General features: G+C 40.9%; 2 protein-coding genes across 6 annotated transcripts in view; one reads left to right on the forward strand and one right to left on the reverse strand.

Annotated features, from left to right (window-relative positions):
- The window catches only part of LOC123517777 (activating signal cointegrator 1 complex subunit 3-like), an 84788-nt gene extending 77790 nt beyond the window's left edge, over positions 1–6998 (reverse strand). Inside the window, 5 exon segments of the mRNA XM_045278234.1 lie at positions 2394–2549; positions 3020–3131; positions 4170–4305; positions 5607–5655; positions 6892–6998. Of these exon segments, the coding sequence (XP_045134169.1) occupies positions 2394–2549; positions 3020–3131; positions 4170–4305; positions 5607–5628 (426 nt within the window). The 5' untranslated portion in view covers positions 5629–5655; positions 6892–6998.
- A 2661-nt stretch (positions 6999–9659) lies between these two features.
- LOC123518622 (broad-complex core protein isoforms 1/2/3/4/5-like) overlaps positions 9660–19864 on the forward strand; it is a 101271-nt gene continuing 91066 nt past the window's right edge. For 3 of the 5 annotated variants that reach the window (XM_045279534.1, XM_045279549.1, XM_045279566.1), the window contains exon 1: positions 9660–9740. In XM_045279534.1, coding sequence (XP_045135469.1) covers positions 9674–9740 — 67 coding nt within the window. In that variant the 5' untranslated portion in view covers positions 9660–9673. Of the gene's footprint in view, positions 9741–9860; positions 10760–19864 lie in introns of those variants that run through there. The other 2 variants (XM_045279542.1, XM_045279558.1) reach the window with 2 other exon arrangements.

Genomic DNA, 19864 nt, shown 5'->3' on the forward strand with positions numbered 1-19864 from the left:
ACACTTGTAAGTGACACTGGTCTATAGTTCAATGGGTCTCTCTTGTTACCTGATTTATAGATTGGGACAATGTTAGCTCTTTTCCAGTCTTGGGGCACTACACCTTCCCTTAATGAGGCATCAATTACTTCACAAACTTTTTCTGCCAATTGCTCCCTGCATTCTCTTAAAATCCATCCTGATACCCCATCAGGTCCCACAGCTTTTCTCACTTCTAAACTCCCCATCATGTTCTTGATCTCCTCCACAGTTACTTGAAACTCCTTCATAATCCCTTTCTGTTCCATTACCAGTGGTTTGTCAAAAGCAGTCTCCTTTGTGAATACCTTCCGAAAGCATCCATTCATAGCCTCTGCCATTTCCTGGGATCTTCACTGCATACTCCATTTACTTCTAAACTTTCAATACTTTCTCTATTTTTGATGTTGTTGTTCACATGTCTGTAAAAAGCCTTGGTTGGTCTTTACATTTATCAATTATATCCTTTTCTTGTTTCTTTCTTTCTTCTCTTCTAATCAACACATATTCATTTCTTGCTCTTTTGTAACTTTCCCACTGCTTAATCCGTCTTTTCCTTCTCCACCTCTTCCATGCATCCTCTTTTCTTGTTCTAGCCTTTTCACATCTATCGTTAAACCAGTCCTGCTTTCCAACTTCTCTATGTTGTCTTATTGGTACAAATTTTTCTCACCTTCTTTGTATATTTTTATAAATTCCTTCCACTTTTCATTTGCTCCTTAGCACTCTTGAATTTCATCCAATTTGTCTCTTGAAAGAATTTCTTTAGGTTTCCAAAATCTGTCTTGGCATAATTCCATCTTCCCACTTTATATTCTTCATTTCTTCTAGATTTCTCTTCATCTATCACCTTGAACTCCAAAACTGCATGATCACTCTTTGCTAAAGGGCACTCCACCCTCATCTCCTCAATGACCATTGGCTCTGTACTAAAGACCAAGTCCAGTCTTGACGATGCTCCCTCTCCTCCAAACCTAGTATCTTCTTTGACCCACTGAGTTAACACATTTTCCATTGCCAGTGTCAATAGTGTATTTCCCCATGTTGTCTCTGATCCTTCCATTGACCAGTCCTCCCAACACACCTCTTTACAATTAAAATCTCCCATCATTATAGTTCGTTCACAGCCACCCAACATTTCTTCCAGACATGTTCCTGTATCACTTATCATTTCTTCATATTCCTGTACTGACCATGCATTTGTCTTAGGTGGTACGTACACCACTATGTAGTGCCTCTTTTTTCCTTCATTAGTTTCTGCTCTGATCTTTAGCACTTCTGCCTTTCCCATACCTTTTTCACTTGATCCACCTTTATATCTTTTTAACCAGCAACATCACTCCTCCTCCCATCTTACCTACTCTATTTCTTTTCCAAACGTTATATTTCCTTCTCCAACCTTCATCAGGTCTTCTCCCTCTCTCAGTTTTGTTTCAGTAAGACCCACAATATCTGGGTTCTTGTCCCTCAAGTAATCGTTGAGTTCTAAAATCCCCGATATCACTCCATTTATGTTGGAATACATTACATTTCGCTCATATGTAAGTTTCTTTAGTCCTTTCTTGCTGTACTTTTCTGGGTTATGAACCACTTCCTCAGTCTCATATCCAAGATTCTCCAGTGTGTGTGTGTGTGTGTGTGTGTGTGTAATTCACTGTTTGATCTGATCTGCTGCAGTCTCTGACGAGACAGCCAGACGTTACTCTACAGAACGAGCTCAGAGCTCATTATTTCCGATCTTCGGATAGGCCTGAGACCAGGCACACCAGGTGTGTGTGTGTGTGTGTGTGTGTGTGTGTGTGTGTGTGTGTGTGTGTGTGTGTGTGTGTGTGTGTGTGTGTGTGTGTGTGTGTGTATCTCATATTACTAGAAAGTAAATGCATGAACACACACATACACATACACACACATACACATATATTCCCTTACTTTCTTGTATGTGTTTCTCTCTCTCTCTCTCTCTCTCTCTCTCTCTCTCTCTCTCTCTCTCTCTCTCTCTCTCTCTCTCTTCTAGCATAGTTATGCACATAGTGTGCATAACTTTAAGGAAAAATTGGATAAATGGAGATATGGAGACAGGACACTATGAGCCCCACTCCAACCCTGTACAATACAACTAGGTAAATACACTCCCTCAGTCACTCTCTCTCTCTCTCTCTCTCTCTCTCATACACAAACACACACACACACACACATTCTCTCTCTTTCAGATATGCATGCACATTTCCTCTTTCCCTCACACACTCTAACTCTCTCTCTCTCACTCTCACACACGCACAAATACACAATCACACATTCTCTCTCTCTCTCTCTCTCTCTCTCTCTCTCTCTCTCTCTCTCTCCCACCCACATAAACACACACACACACAACTCACCTTATGTGCACGGTCCAGGAGGTGCACATGTACGTCTCCCAGTGTGCGTCGGAGTGTGGCCCTGGCGCGCACTGAAGGGACAGCCTCCTCTGCAGGGTGTGAGGAGGTGAAGAGCAGGGCCGCAGCCTCCTCTCGCGTGTCCAGCTCTGGCGCCACCTGCAGGAGGAGACGGAGGAGAAGGAGGAGGAGGAGGAGGAGGAGGAGGAGGAGGAGGAGGATAAGAAAGAGAACAAGAACAAAGAGGAGAACAAGAACAAGAAGAAAAAGGAGAAGAGGAGGAGGAGGAGGAGGAGGAGGTTTGTGGAGGTTTTTTTAGGTGGGAGGGCTTTAACCTAACCTAACCTAACCTGAGTTAACCATACCATAAGAATTACTAGGTGGAAGGACTGGTCTCTCTCTCTCTCTCTCTCTCTCTCTCTCTCTCTCTCTCTCTCTCTCTCTCTCTAAGTTTTGCATATTTTTGTCTTCTTAATTTCATGACATAGTTTTCTTTCCTTTCTTTCTTTTAATTATTTTCTTTTTGCTTGTTCATTCTTGTGTCCATTCTCTTCTTTCTCTTACTTTCATCCACCTCTCTCTCTCTCTCTCTCTCTCTCTCTCTCTCTCTCTCTCTCTCTCTCTCTCACCTGCCTGGCCACCTCCCACACTTCTCGCAGGTAACAGTCCAGGTTGAGGTTGAGTGCGTGACCCATTCTCTCCACCGCCCTCTTGATGCGACTCCAGGTGACCCCACTCCGCCTGTACCCATGGGGGGAAGGGTTAGACAGGAGGGGTAGAGGAAAAGGGAGAGGGAGAGGGTGAAATAGTAGTAGTTGTGGTGGTGGTGGTGGTGGTGGTGGTGGTGTGGTGGTGGTGGTGGTGGTGGTGGTGGTGATGATGATGATGATGATGATGATGATGATGATGATGATGATGATGATGATGATGATGATGGTAGAGAGAGATGGAATAGTGGTAATGTGTATATTTATTAAGATTTTTTTGTTGCTCTTTTAACACATAATGAAAATTTAATGGGAAAGAAAAAGAAAATGTAACAGTAACCTAAGCTAACCTGACATTATAACCCAAATGACAACACAAAATAACTTAATCCAACTTATCCTAACCTAACCTACCCATACCACCACCAACGCAACCTAACCTAACCTTAAACCTAGTCTTTTTTTTATTTCACACTAACCTAACCTAATTTCCAAACACCAAACCTCATCTTACCCAACCAATTTCCACCCTCAAAAAAAAAAAATTAAATAAATAAATAGAAAAAAAAATGAAATAAAATGAACAGCCAATCCCAACCCAACCTACCTAAGTGAAACCAACACAAAACCCAATCCTAACCCAACTCAATCCAACCCAAAAACCATATAGAGGAATCCAACATTACCTAACCTAACCCAACCCCCCAAAAAAAATAATCTAACAACCTTACCAAAAAATAAATAGATAAATTAAATAAATAAATAACTTAACTATAACCTGAACTAACCTAAGTGGCCACCCCAACCCTAACCTAATGTAAGCTAAACCAACCCAACCAAACCCAACCCCAATTCAAAACAAGAACACCCCCAACCCAACCCCAATTTAAAACCACACCCCCCCTCAAACAACCTAACCTAACCAGAATACCCCCAACACAACCCCAATTTAAAACCACACCCCCCCGTCAAACCCAACCTAACCTAACCAGAACACACCCAACACAACCCCAATTCAAAACAAGAACCCCCCAAACCCACCCCAACCACACCCCTAATCTAACACACTCACAGCGCCCTCTTCCTCCGCAGCTCCCTCTTGGTGGCCAGTATGAGGGCCAGGTCATAGTCCCCCTTGCCATCCTGTCTGCGGCTGACGTTGGCATGGGCCCGCAGGAAGGACGTCAAGCGGGGGCAGTCATCCTCTCCTGAAGGGAAAGTGGAGGGAGGGAGGAAGGGGGAAGGCAAGAGAGGGGGGGGAGAGAGAGAGAGAGAGAGAGAGAGAGAGAGAGAGAGAGAGAGAGAGAGAGAGAGAGAGAGAGAGAGAGAGAGAGAGAGAGAGAGAGGGAGGGAGGGAGGGAGGAGGAGGAGGAGGAGGAAGAAAAAAAGTAGAGAGGGAAAGAAAATAACAAAAGAAAGAAAGAAACAAACAAAAGATAGAGAGAAAGAGATAGAGAAGGAAAGAAAAGAACAAAAGAAAGGAAGAAAGAAAGAAAGAAAGAAAGAAAGAAAGAAAGAAAGAAAGAAAGGAAGAAAGATAGAAAGGAAAATTATAATTTCAGGTTTAAATTATGGTGTTTTTTCTCTATTCTATTTTTCTTTTTAATTCATTTATTCATTTATCTATTCATTAATTTTCATTTAGTTATTTTTATCCACTCATCTATTTATTATCCTCTTATCATGTATCTATCTCTATTTTGTTGTGTATGTGTGTAAGAGAGACAGTAACTCGTAACAAAAAAAAGAAGAAATCGCTAAAAGATCGAAGGTGTGTTTATTTCACTTCAGATGTGTTGTTGTCAATTGTTTCGTGTTTAATTCAAGGAGTGTTTAGTCAGTTAGTTGTATGGAATTTACTTTAGCTTAGTTAGTTGTGTTATAAATTTTTCAGTGATGATCAAACGGAGAGGAGCATGAAATTACAGTAGTATCCAGTTCCTCTGTGTGTGTGTGTATGTGTGTGTGTGTGTGTGTGTGTTTCACTGTTTGATCTGCTGCAGTCTCTGACGAGACAGCCAGACGTTACCCTACGGAACGAGCTCAGAGCTCATTATTTCCGATCTTGGGATAGGTCTGAGACCAGGCACACACCACACACCGGGACAACAAGGTCACAACTCCTCGATTTACATCCCGTACCTACTCACTGCTAGGTGAACAGGGGCTACACGTGAAAGGAGACACACCCAAATATCTCCACCCGGCCGGGGAATCGAACCCGGTCATCTGGCTTGAAGCCAGCGCTCTAACCACTGAGCTACCGGGCCGTGTGTGTGTGTGTGTGTGTGTGTGTGTGTGTGTGTGTGTGTGTGTGTGTGTGTGTGTGTGTGTGTGTGTGTGTGTGTGTGTGTTTACCTAGTTGTGACTTACGGGAAAAGATTTCTGTTCATGTTGTTCTACCTCCCTATCTTTATTTTATTTATTAATTTATGTAGCCTTTTTTTTCTGTGTGTATGTGTGTGTATGTGTGTGTGTGTGTGAGTGTGAGAGTGGCACTGTGGTTTACCTGTGCCCCATTGAGGTGGCATCTTGACCCCTCAGTCAGCACTTCCAATCTGTGGGTAAAGGAAGAGCAACACTGGTTACAAATGAGACAGCAATGATGGTGACACAAACACCAACACACCACACTGACCACCAGCACCTCAGGCCGCTGGGCAACACTCTGGGCTTCTTCTGGGTGAGGGAAACACAACACTAGTAATTAACCTCTTCAGTACTATGATGCATTTTCATATTCATTCTGGTTACTATTTTGCAATTTTTCTACAACTTAAGAAATTACGTATGTGGGAATTAGAATAGTGAAGAACTCCATAGACCCTTCCTAATGCAAAGAAAATTGTCTAATCATACCCAAAAAGTTAAAGTAATGTGAATTTCAGAAGAGGTCGGAAATGAAAAAAAAAAAAAAATCACAAAAAAAATCTATGAAAATATATAAATTACATGTTTGATGGTGACAGCAGCAGCAACAGCTACATACGTTGCTGTATTATTGGACAGCAGCATTGCCAACGATCACGGGTCAATAACTAAACTCAACATCATAATCTCACTTCATTGTTCTCCCACCCAAAAACCACAATTTCCCTCAGATCCTCCAAGATTGTTAGGGACAAGAGGTTGAAAAGTCATAACTTGAAAACTTCCATTAGCAACAGAAATGATGTAGAACGTCAATCAACTCACTACATGTCTCACCAGAGTAACACACACACAAGCCACGTCAGAAAACTATAAATTGTCCCCACTACGTGTATTAGTCATGATATTCAAATAATAACGGGCATCTTTACAGTACAGTGGTATGGCGGGTCGTTACCACACATTGTGCAATAATGGATACACATAATGCACGGTGCCTTAGTCCTGACAATGGTGACCCAGTGCAGGCTGCAGCGTCCAGACATTATACCAGGTCATTTAATAACGAAAAAGCAACACAGGTAATGAAACGGTTATATAAATGACGTGAGTGACAGCTGCAATACTAAGTGTGTCACGGGAACTATAGTAATGATTCCGAGTCACTTACACCATGGAAACACTGTAGCTGACAATTAAATAAGAAGGTAATTGAAGTCCGGTAATAAACATGTATTGCGTGAGTGACAGATGGGGGGAAAAAAAAAAGTGACACGGGATATTAGTGTCTATCACCCCATAAAACGATTTTCACCTGACTGCACCTGGCTAACACCTCAATTTACTCACCTAGTGCTGACAGAATTGGCACTCAACACAAACAGCTTGAATGAAATAGTGAAGATGTTTGGTAACCAGTTTACCTATCACTGGCACGATGCGGGATGTAAACACAGTAGCTAGTCTTTCCAACGGCGCTTCCTTACTTTCCCTCACCTCTCTTTCCTTCACTGCTGTCTTCCCAGACTCTCTTTCCTTCACTGCTGTCTTCTCCTAGCTCTCTTTCCTTCACTGATGTCTTCCCCGAACTCTCTTTCCTTCACTGCTGTCTTCCCAAACTCTCTTTCCTTCACTACTGTCTTATCCCAGCTCTCTTTCCTTCACTGCTGTCTTCCCTAACTCTCTTTCCTTCACTGCTGTCTTCCTAAACTCTTTTTCCTTCACTACTGTCTTCCCAAACTCTCTTAATTTCCTTCACTTTTGTCTTCTCCTAACACTTTTCTTCGCTGTTATCTTCCCCCAGAATGTATTACATAGTTTCTACTGAAAGCAATACCTAGCTCTAAACACAGGAGTCTTTGTAATAGCGTTCCCTTTTACTTGCATAGAAACGTATCCCTTCTGTTTGTTTGTATTATGTAAGTTCTACCGAGATCAGAAGGAAAAAAATAGAAAATGCCTTATTGAAGTTTCAGTATAAACCTAAAAAAGTTGAACCAAGTAACTATCCAAAAACTAGAGGATGAAGTGTCTTGAAATCTCCCTCCCTAAAACAGTTGACGGCATAGGCGGTAGAAAATCCAGCAGCAGGCAGGGCGTTCCAAAGTTTGCTATCCCCGGAATACTAATGATGATGAAACACGTACCATTGAAAGACAAGTCGAATAAAAAGCAAATATATGATGATGAAAAAGGAGCTTGCCTGAGGAGCTAGGTTGAATATCTGAAGAGAACTCAGTAAAATAAAACCCGAATAAGTAAGAACGTTATGATTTCGAACAGGGGAGAAGGGACAGAGGAAGATGGTTAATAAGGCCTGCCAGCCCAACCTTACCTCACCATTACTCCTGTTAACTCCTTTCATTGCTATTGCCGAATATTCCATTACTCATCTGGGTACAAGTATGAAAAGAATACGATTATAGTCCCATAATAGTAAAAAGTACGTGTTTCATCTACTAATTAGCCAAGATTATACATTAGCTATAACTCTCTCTCTCTCTCTCTCTCTCTCTCTCTCTCTCTCTCTCTTCAATATGATAATCTCAAATTCTCAGTATTAACAAAAGACAAGTACAAGTCTATTAGGATTCAAGTTAGACGAACTAAAGGAAAAAAATAATAAGAGGGATGTCTTTTCATACAGCAAATATGGTTGTACAAAGCTGATGGTTCGTCTGTTTTAATTTTTCTCTATTCCATTTTCTTCCTCTATCCATTTTTCTTTTTTTCTATATATTTTGAAACAAGTGTGGTTTAATGATGTTCCTCTTCCCTCTCCTCTTCCCGCCTTACATTTTGTTCCCCCGTATGTTCTGTCTCGGCCGGGTGACGCAGTTATAGTCGTCACTCCCCTGGCAGAGGTAACATATGACACCTATTGCCACCTTGGAATAATCTTAGTTGGTTTTACTTTACTGAAATGAGTCGATAAAGGCTTCATAACGAACTCTTCCTTCCCGCCTTTTTTTGTCAGGGGTGTCTCAAGAGTATTTTTTTTTTTTCAGATTTGAGAAGTCACAGCTAAGTTAGAGTTAAATTTTACATGTTCTCTTGCTTACCTTTTTTTTTTTTTATTATCTAGACTACTTTATTTTTTTCTTAACTCTATTACGTATTTTCTAAATCATTTCTGTTTCTACACGAACGAAGCTTTTGATCATCATTGCAGGTATGTATGTAAACACAAAATATATTATTAACACACACACACACACACACACACACACACACGGAAAATTCAGTGAAATCGACATTTTCTTCTTGCCCACCAGTGTCTCCACAATGGATACCAATGCATTCATCATCAAACTATGTAAAGACTGATAGATTAAGTATTTTTCAGTATGTTACTACGTGCTTTCATTTAGACATCTATTTTCCGTGTGTGTATTTAACTACAACAGGTAAATACACACACGGAAAATAAATGTCTAAATGAAAGCACGTAGTAACATACTGAAAAATACTTAATCTATCAGTCTTTTACATAGTTTGATGATGAATGCATTGGTATCCATTGTGGAGATACTGGTGGGCAAGAAGAAAATGTAGGTTTCACTGAATGGCGTGTGAAGCCATTGAACGCAGCATATTGGATGAAAGTTTTTTTTTACTTCCGTTTTTTTCATTTTCAAAAAGCGCGCGTCATATTAAAGTGAGTTGTGGAAACTTAGGTAGAAACTTTGCAGCGGCGCAAAAAAAAAACTAAGCCATAGCCTTCTGTATGGTTGTACGCGCAATAGATTAGTTTATTTTAGCTTTCTGTGTTAAAATGAAGTGCTTATGGGAGAAGATGGACTCACGTGAAAGAAAAAATATTGCCCTGCAATGAGTTGCATGGCGACAATTAGAATTTCGAAAAACCCGCCAAAAGAGTAAGACATCTTTCAAAACTCCCGCCGTGTTCTCAACCGTCAGGAATCTATTCAAGAACATGATTTGAAAACATAATTCTTCTCATACAAAAGCTAAAAATATTATATCATTCCACATAGCTGATATGGAAACGTTGAATAACGGCATTCAAATTCGATGTATATCAGAAACACGCTCTCAATCCCCGTGTTGAGACCATAGAAACATTAGATGAGTATGATGGATGATAAAATATATTTTAATTTTGCCCTTTATGATCATTTAGATGTGATAGATAAGTAAAAATAGTTGAGTTTGAAAGGTGCAGTCCCTGGGCGGTATTGATTGATGACGTCACGGCCGCGTCACGCCCGCTCGTTCCCGCCATTTGCACGTTCCTGTCTGGCTGTGATATGTGAGTATGATTTATTTCCCCCCGTAGCTCCGGCCCTACGCCCTGTCCGCGCCCCTCGGGTGTGCCCATAGCTGAGTTATCCCGCGGGGGTCGGCCTGGCGTATATTTGGGCCCGTGTTTTAAGGAATTAGTTGGGTTTTTAAGGGGAAAAAGGAAGTTTGGGTGAGGTGTTCCGGGATTCGGGTGTTTGGCGGCGCCCGTTGCCGGGAGGGACGCGGGAAGAGTTGCAGGCGAGTTATTTTATGTCCCCGTCTTAACTTACGCCCTTTGCCCCGTCTGTTAAACGCCCCTGGGAGGAGGACTGGCCCTGCAGGAGGCGTGGGCGGCGAGGGCGAGGGTGCAGGAAGGCAGGTGTGGTGTTTGGGTTTATTTGTGGTGGAGAGAGGTGTGGTGGGGCTGGTGGTGATGGCATCTTTTGGTGGGTCCCGCCGCCGCCGCCGCTGGGACAAAGAAAGAGCGAAAGGCGTCCATTTCTTAGGCAGCCTCCCGGCCACATCCCGCGGGCCGGTCCGTCTTAATTTATTACTCTGGCGGAGGTGGACGCGACAGGCTGGCCGGCGTGAGCGCGTCTTTTTGTACCTTTTAACGCAGTGCAGCAGGGAGTTTGTATATTTGTACGCGTGGAGAGCCGGGTTGGCGCGTGTGTTGTGCTGTGATAGTATTAAGTAGGCGGCGGGCGGGCTGGCGTGTGGTTTATGGTGTAGAGAGTCATGCGTCTTTGTCTGGGCCTGGCCACCGCCGCCGCCACCACCATCACCTCATCTTCCTTCGCCTGCTACTTCGCCTGCTACTCCTCCTCCTCCTCCTCGTGCTGCTGCTGTCGTTACCCCCTCCGTGATGTTCTTGTCCACGCCGCCGCCAGTCCACGGTGCCGCTGCTCTGTCTCACGTTTGGACTTAGTGAGAATCTGAATCCGCGTGTTTGGTGACTGACGAGAGCGCGACTTAGAAAAACGAGAAAGAAAAAAAAACTTGTCTTCCTGCCGTGTCGGTCGAGCTGTTCATGCTCCAGCCAGTAATGTGAGTCAGTTCTCCCCTCAGGCTTCCCGTGGCTTGGTAGAATTTAACACTCAAACCCAAACTTCCTTTTTTTTTGTACTTTGGTGTTTCTTAACTTAGCTTAAAGTTTTGTATCGGGTTTTGTGGGGGGTTTGTAGTGTAGTCTGGCGTTTTGCATGTGTTTGCTTGTGTTTGTGCTTAGTGTGTGTGTGCGTGTGTGTGAAAGTAACCGACGCGCAGTGATTTCTTTGTGATGAATCGGTTATTTCTCCCCCTCCTGCCGTCTTTCCTTCACGTGCTGTCTGGCTCTCACAACTTAACGCGCACCTCACCTCACTCGCTTCACTTGTACTTCTCTCTCGGTGACTTCAAGTGAGTTTAACTTGTACTTCTCTCGCACTTGACTTTATTCCCTTCACTTGTACTTCATCTCACCTGTGAAGACTTACACCGTTCTAGAGTTACCTGTGATTTACCTGTTCGTGTTAACCGGATGTGTGCGGCGACCCGTGCCCTTGGTTAACCGGATTTGCGGTGCACCTCGCTTAACCGGATGTGGTTATGGTATACCCTTACCACAGTTAACCGAACTAGTGTGCTGACGGCCGGGTAACTGGTGTACTTAACCGGATGTTTGGTGCTAGCTGGTGTATCTTCATTTATTTATAGATGCATGTGGTGTATGGGTAGTACGGGGAGGGTGTGGCTTGGCTTGGCGTGGCGTGGCGTGGCGTGGCGTGGCTTGCCGGGAGGGTAGGGGCGGGGTGGAGGGGAGGTTGAGGCCCCGTGTAAAGGGATTATAGTGTTATGTGCGGGACTTTCGGGGAGAGTGGTGGGGTGAGGTGGGAAATTGTTAGGTTAGCTACGGGAGGGGAGAATATTAGTGCGTTGTGTTGAATTGTTAGGGGGATAGTTGAGTGTTAAGAGTTCTGAAAGGTTACATAATTCAGCTCAATCTGCGTGAATGTGTGAGGATGAAGTGTGAAATTGTTAGGTTAGGTAATAATGAAATGTTACGTGTTAAATTACTACTCTTAGGTTACGTAATTAAGATACGTGTGTTCGCGTGAGTGTGCATGGATTATACATCAGAAATATTAGGTTTGGTAGTACTTAGGTAGTAGGAAATAAGAGTGTTTCATGTTAAATTTACTAGACTCGGGTTACATAATCTACCTAAGTGTGTTTACGTGAATGTGGAAGAATTTAGTATATATATTTAGCTTTTACGACCTTATGTAACATTCACCACCTGATGTCTTTAATGAGGTGGTGATGATGGTGTTTGGTGAGTGTTCAAGCATTGGTGAGTGGTGTGTGTTAGTGAATCTGTGCTTGTTGAGTCAGATTATGGTTATTGAGGGCAGGAAAACAAGGAAAGTTTGCCAGGTTCTTTTATTTGTAGGATATTGGTTGACTAACATGGTGCAGTGATAGGAAAGTTGTTTTGGTTTGTAGTTCATGTGCTGGGGAGGGAAAGTTAGACCCACTGCTATAGGGAAATATTTGAAGTTTGAAGTTAGTTTGCTGTGGAGAAATATTCAAGTAGCTATGGGGTGGTATTAGGAAAGTTAGTCTCACTCTTTCTTACCTTGTCTTCTTACCTGGCTGTAGAAGAATATTTTAAGTTTTATATAGCTTTGGTGTGGTAATTAAAAAAAGTTTGTCTCACTGCTGGAAGGAAAATATTTGAAGTGATATACCTAGAAGTTAATCTCAGCAATAGGGAAATATTTGACGTTCATTTAGATATGAGATTAGAAATAGATAAGTTAGTCTACTGTGGGGAAAAAAATATACAAGTTTATTTAGCTCTGGGATGGTAGATAAAGTTAGTTTCATTCTGCTGTAGGGAAAAATGTTACTTTATTTAGCTGTGAGGGTAGTAATAGGAAAGCTAGACTGCTGTAGTGAAAATATACAAGTTTATTTAGCTCTGTGGTAATAATAGGAAAGTTAGACTGCAGTAGAGAATTGTATTAGTTTATTTAGTTTAGGTATGATAAAAAGTTAGTCTCACTGCTGGAAAGGAAATAGTTGAAGTTTACGTAGCTATGGAGTGAGTTAGTCTTGGCTGTAGGAAAATATGCAAGTTCATTTAGCTGTGGGTTTGATGATAGGAAAGTTATTCTGCACTAGGGGAAATACATAAGTTTTATTTAGCTAAGGTGTGATAATGTAAAAGTTAGTCTCACTCACCTGTAGGAAAATAAAACGTATGATTCTTTAGCTGGATCGATAATAGGAAAGTTTTATGTTGTAGGAAAAATGTTTAAGTTTATTTAGGTATGGAGGTGATGAAATAAACATTATTCTTACTGCTTTAGGAAAATATTTGAAGTTTATTTAGGTATGGGGTTAATAGGAAAGTTAGTGTGCTGTAGGAAATTACTCACACTTGTTAGCTAAGATGTGGGAATAGAAAGGTTAATATCACTATTGTAGGGGAATATATGAGTTTATGTAAGCTATGGGGTAATAATCATGCTATCAATAGTAGGAGAGTATTTAGGTAGAGCCAGTCTCATTCTATCATGCAGGATGTTTTAAAAGGTAGCGTGTCGTGAAATAATAGAAAAGTTAACTGTTATATTAGTTATTTAGGTTGTTAGTGTAGTGTACCTGGCAAGATGTTTTAAAAGATAGTGTATTGGTGAAATAATAGAAAAGTTAACCATTCTATCAGTTAGGTTATTAATGGTGTGTGGTGGTGGAATTAGGAAAGTTAGTTATTATATAAGTTATTTTGGATTATTAGCATAGCGTTTCATGGTAAAATGGTGGAAAGTCAGCCATTCTATCAGTTATTGAGGTTATTAGCATAGTTTGTAGAGATGTAATGGTAAAGTTAGCAATTATGAGTTATTTAGATTGTTAGTATAGTGTTTAGAGATGAAATAGTAAGTACTGTATTATAAATTATTTTAGATTATTAGTATAGTGTATAATGGTGAAATAATAGAAGTTAACCACTCTATCTGTTATTTAGGTTATTGGTGGTGTGTAGTGGTGAATATAGGAAAGCTAACCATTATGTAAGTTATTTAGAGTTTAGAGCTGTATTCAGAAACGCTTTGCTCTCTCACAACGACTATTTCCAAAGGCTCTAGTTGAAGGTACTCATGTTTTTAAGGGTATTTTTATGGTTCTGCTGATGAATTAGCAAGATTTCTAGTTGTTCATAAGGAGAAACTGTCTTGAAAACCCTGCTAGTTGTCTATGGGGAGTTTAAAAATTGTCGTAGTGAGAGCAAGGCGTCTTTGAATATGGCTGATAGTGTGTTGGGGTGAAATAATAGTCAATCATTCCATCAGTTAGGTTAATGTAGTGGAAGTAATATTGTCTTAAGGTTCTTTAGTGTGTTGTGGCGTGATAGGGAATTGACAGGCGGTTATGAAGGTTGTGTACTGCCTGTAGATGTAGTGCAGGAGTGATTGGAAAGTAATTTGTTCAGGTGTAGGAGTACTGTTGATAATTTTAGAGGTTGCTAGGAAAGTTAGTCTCTTTGGTCAGTGTGTAGGGAGAGGAAATGGGAGGAAGACAGTGGGGCTCCTATATTACTATCTAACCGTGGAATGAGGGAGGGGGAAGAAAGAAAAGTGCTGTTATCAAGATAGGTACTATTGTTATCTATATTGAAGGAGGAAGAAAGAAAAGTACTATTTTAATCTAGATGAAGGATGGAAGGAGGGAAAAACACAATAGTTATCTAAATAGAAGGATGGAAAGGAGATAAAAGAGTAGATAGAAAAAGAATAAGGGGAAAAATAGGAATACTACTCTTGTTATCTAAATAGAAGGATGGAAAGGGGAAGAAAGAAGAGTACTAGGATTATTTAGATAGAAAATGGAAGGGACAAAAAATTAATATTATTTATAAAAGAAAAGAGGAATAGAAAATTTTAAGAGTAGAAGGAAGGAGGAAGAAAAATAGATGGAGCTGGAAGAGGAAGGGAGAAATTAGGTGTGTGTGTGTGTGTGTGCGCTGTGGTGACTTGATATTTCTTTAGTTGTGCAATAGAGTTTAGCAAGTCCATGTTTCAGGTTCCAAGGCAAGGTTGACTAATATTTCTGGTTGATTCCGATGTGCTCATAATTTTGTGATACTTTTAAAATGTTATGTGTTTTAATATGGATTTAATTAGCAATGGTGGGGACATGGTGACAAATCTGCCCTTTAGGTGACTTGGTGTGGTAATCAGCAGTCAGTCCTAGTGAGACATGTAAGCTACTTGGTGCACTAAATGGCAATAGTTCTGGTGATAAATGGGAGTATGTCAGGAAAAATAATAGTAAAAAAAAAAAGTAATAAATAGATAAATAAAAAAATATATTAATGAAAAAAGTGAACTATGAATCTATTTTGTAATTAATGAATATATTGATACTTGTAATAAATGTGACACAAAAAATAAAATAGGAAAAATAAAGGTGTCTGAAACCATTAGGTAATTGCTGAATATATTGATAACAGCTGATAAGGAGGAGGTGATTAGAGTGAAGTTTGTTGAGAGAGAGAGAGAGAGAGAGAGAGAGAGAGAGAGAGAGAGAGATATTCAGCTACCACCACTAACCATACAGTGTGGAAGGGTGAGATGGCTCCCTATACCACTCACCCTTCAAAGTAATGTACAGAGAGAGAGAGAGAGAGAGAGAGAGAGAGAGAGAGAGAGAGAGAGAGATTTTCAGCACCCCCTCCACCCTTCTCCCCCCATACACCACCCAGCCTTTCAAGTAATGTACAGTAAAGGCAGAGAGAGAGAGAGAGAGAGAGAGAGAGAGAGAGAGAGAGAGAGAGAGAGAGATTCAGCACCCCTCCCTCCTCCCCTCCCCTGTATGCCACCCAGTCTTCCAAGTAACATAGGGCAGAGGCAGTGAAGGTGTAATCCTGCAACAGCCTCTCCCTGTACGTGTGGTGGAGTGCATAGGTGCGTTACAGGTCATTTGTGCACAGGTGAAAGAAAACAAGTTATTTTTGACCTTTTTATGCAGTCGGGATGTAAAAGTGTTTTTTTAATGGTATTATTATTATTATCATTATTATTTTTATTTTATTTATTTTTTTGTGTGTGAGATGGGTGTGGGAGAGGGGGTGGTGGATGTAATGGGAGAGTGAGGAGGGGGTAGGTGTTATGGTGGGAGAGAGAAGGGTAGGACTGTGGATAGAGAGAAAGAGAGGGGAGTTTTAGAGGTATGGAGGGAGAAAGAGGGTGGTTTTGGGTGTATGGAGAGAGGGGGGTAGGGTATAATCCTTTGGGAGAGGGGTGGTTTAGGAGGTAATGGGGAAAGAGAGAGAGAGAGAGACAGACAGACAGACAGACTGCCGAGCGAGGAGTTATCATTCACACATCCTGCCTTGTTTTTTACCCATTGATTATTTATTGATTGCATTCGTTTTGCCCAAATTAGATGCTGCCTCCGAGATATGCAAATGTCACTTGCGGCACCGAGGGAGATAACTGCTTGTAGAGGCTGGGTCTGTGGGAACTGGTGGACTGGGGGAGACTGTGGGACTGGGGACAGGGGACTAGGGGGCTTGGGGACTTGGAACTTGTGGGGCTACCTGAGGAGGAGGAGGAGGAGAGGGGAGATGTAAGTAGGCAGGTGTGCTAGTCAGTCAGGCAAGCAAATGGTTGTGTTGTGATTTATTAGTGCTAGAGTGAGGTGAGGTGAGGTGAGGTTAGGTGTGGTTAAATTAGGTTCTATTTAGTTTGTTTATTTGGGTTTTCATGCTAATTAAGGTTAGGTGAGGTAAAAAAGAAATAGTGTGAAGTTATTAGGTTTGATTAAAGAAAGCTGAATTAGAATAGGTTAAGTTATGTTAGATAAATAAAAAATGGGTTAGATTTGTGTCAGGTTATGTAAAAAAATGTTAAAGGTTAGGTTAAATTTTATGTTAAAGGTTAGGTTAAATTTGAAGAGATTTGGTGTGGTTAGGTTAAGTTTGTTGAAGCTTAGGTTAGGTTGGGTTAGATTATATTAGAATCAATTAGGTTAGGTTAGGTTTAACAGGAAGGTATTGCAAGTTTTGATAGTTGTTTAAGTTTCATTGTGTCTAGGTTAGGGAGTCAAGGTAGTGAGTCAGGTTTGGAAAGCTTAATCAGTTAGTCAGTCAGTCAGTCAGATGTGAAAAGTTTTGGTCAGTATTAGGTTTTGAAAGTTTGTACTCATTCACTCAGTCAGGTTTAGAAGGTTTGTAGCCAGTCAGTCAGATATGGAAAGTTTTGGTCAGTTAGGTTTGGAGGGTTTTGGTCTCAGTCAGTCAGATTTGGAAGGTTTGTAGTCAGTCAGTCAGTCAGGTTTGGAAGTTTAGTCATTCAGTCAGTCATTTGTGGAAAGTTTTAGTCTCAGTCAGTCAGGCTCGGAAAGTTCATAGTCAGGAGAAAGTTTGGTTAGTCGTGTTCAGTCAGTCAGTCAGATGTGGAAAATTTTAGTGAGTTGTGTGGAAAGTTTAGTCAGTCAGTCAGTCAGTCAGTCAAGCTCATATTAAACTTTCATGATAGTATTCAGTTTATTCAGTTCAGGAGATAAGATGGGATTTAGTCTCTCTCTCTCTCTCTCTCTCTCTCTCTCTCTCTCTCTCTCTCTCTCTCTCTCTCTCTCTCTCTCTCTCTCTCTCTCTCATTTGCATATCTGATGAAAAGGTGTGTGTGTGTGTGTGTGTGTGTGTGTGTGTGTGTGTGTGTGTGTGTGTGTGTGTGTGAAGTTATTTATAGCAAGGAAGATTTGGAAGACTAAGTAAAGAATATGATTTTGACTACTTAAAGGTGAGAGAGAGAGAGAGAGAGAGAGAGAGAGAGAGAGAGAGAGAGAGAAATTTGAATAGTTATTAGAAATAGGAATGAAATTTTGCACCACAGAATTATCGATAGCCATGAGAGAGAGAGAGAGAGAGAGAGAGAGAGAGAGAGAGAGAGAGAGAGAGAGAGAGAGAGAGAGATTTGAATAGTTATTAGAAAGATAGGAAAGAAATTTAGCCCCCCACAAAATAGTATGATCAATAGCTATGAGAGAGAGAGAGAGAGAGAGAGAGAGAGAGAGTGAGTGTATATAGATCCCACACGCAATTCTTTATAAGTGCATGGAATTCCACCAGTTAATATATCTGTATGGTGTTTGTGGCACCTCTATAGTATGTTCTATTAGGCTTTATGAGTCCCTGCATTGGTGTGGCAGATTGAAACACAGCCCTGCAGCCCCCAACACCAGGGCCAGGAAGATACACTAGCACCCTCTCAGTACTGGGATTGGAGTGAACTGTAGCCTGTCAGTACTGGGGGTGGTGTGTACTGTAGCCTGTCAGTACAATTGTAAGGGAAAGTAGGAATATTAGACAGAGAATTTGAACTTTTTTTGTAAGCCGCATGAAAGAAAATGATGTTTTTCGTTATAATCTTGCATTCTTATATTCTCAACCTTTACCTTTTCAGTACTGGGATGCATTTTTACCATGAGTTTTGGGTACAATTTGACCATTTTATTGAAATTAGGAAGGGTCTATGGAGGTCAGAAGATTAATGGCCAGTCTTCACTATTTTAATCCCCACATAAGAGTCTGAATTTATAAAAATGCCAAATAGTAAGCTGAAAATGTGTCATGTTACAAAAGGGGGTTAAATATTTGCTGATTTGTAGCTGAGTGATCCTGTGGCATTGGTGGGATGGAATAGGTGGAGTGCTGCAGGGTAATCTTATATGTATAGGTCCTTGGTTGATTATTGAAATAGTGCACAGCATTTTAGAACTTGGTGAATACATTTTGGTGATTTCTGACTAGGTAGGTATTGAGAAGTGAGCCAGTGGTTGTGTGGGTGTCAGTGGCCATAATAACTTAAATATGTGTTAATTTGTTAGTTAAGAGAGAAGGGAGTTAATAGTTGTGTGGGTGAGGTGTTCATGTCAGTTCCTTGTCAGTGTTGTGTGTGTGGTCGTAATTCAAGACCGTCAGGGGAATAAGTCTTGTTTTGTCAGGTAGGAGTTGATGGTTATGTGGGTCAGCTTGTCATCACAGTTCCTTGTTAGCATTGTTTTATGAGTGGTCATAATCTAAGGACTTCAGGAAATAAGTCTTGAATTGGCTGTAGGTTTGTATTGAGAAGTGGGTTAGTGGTTGTGTGGGTCAGTTTGTCATCACAGATCCTTGTTAGTATTGTTTGTGAGGGATAACCTAAGAACTTCATTATATTTTCTTGATTAGTCAGTTGATATGTATTGAGAAGTGAGTTGATGGTTGTCTGGGTTAACTGGTCATCTGAGTTCCTTGTTTGTATTGTTTGTGAGTGGTCATGAGGTGTGATAGTGACTAGTTTATGCATCAAGTGGTGTTTTTAGCTCACATTGGCTGCTATTTCTCCCAGGATTGACTTACACTTGTCCTGGCATTGGGTGAACAGGTAGCAGCAGGTAGACTTGAAATGTGGAATAGAGAAATGTTTGTACTCAAGATAATATTGTGATAGGGATGGAAAACAAGGAAATAGCCATGAATATAGAAATGGCTTGGTAGAATGTATATTACTGCTGTATATTGGTTAGGTTAGGTTAGATTAGATTAGATTAGATTAGATTAATTTCACCAAAAGTCATGTTTTAAGGAGTTACCACCACCACCACCACCATCATCATCATCATCATCATCATCATCATCATCCATTTACACTGGCATTTTTACTTCTAGTGTTAGGTTAGGTTAATCTCAAAAGTCATGCTTAGAGGAATTACCACCACCACCACCATCATTATCATTACAATCATCATCATCACACATTTACACAGGCAATTATTTTTGGTCTCATTAGAAAAAACATCATTCATCATTTACAGCAAAGACCAAATCCCTGTTGAGCTTTAAAGAGAGAGAAGCTGTGCAGGGAATCAAGAAAGCATAGGAAGATTAAACCAGCAGCTGCACCTGAAAGTAATCACTCCATTAAGGTCACAGTACCATACAAGATATCACATGAGGCGTAGAGAAAAGGTCAGGGTAAAGTGAGGGTGAGAGAGCTTTAAGGATTGTTTAGGTACCTTTAAGGCCACACTCGTCCCATTAACCCTTCAGTACCATGACAAGTTTTCATATCCATTCTGCATACTATGTTGGTGATCTTGTACAGCTTCAGAAACTTA

The sequence above is a fragment of the Portunus trituberculatus genome, chromosome 6 (assembly GCF_017591435.1).
Source record: "Portunus trituberculatus isolate SZX2019 chromosome 6, ASM1759143v1, whole genome shotgun sequence".
Lineage (NCBI taxonomy): Eukaryota > Metazoa > Arthropoda > Malacostraca > Decapoda > Portunidae > Portunus > Portunus trituberculatus.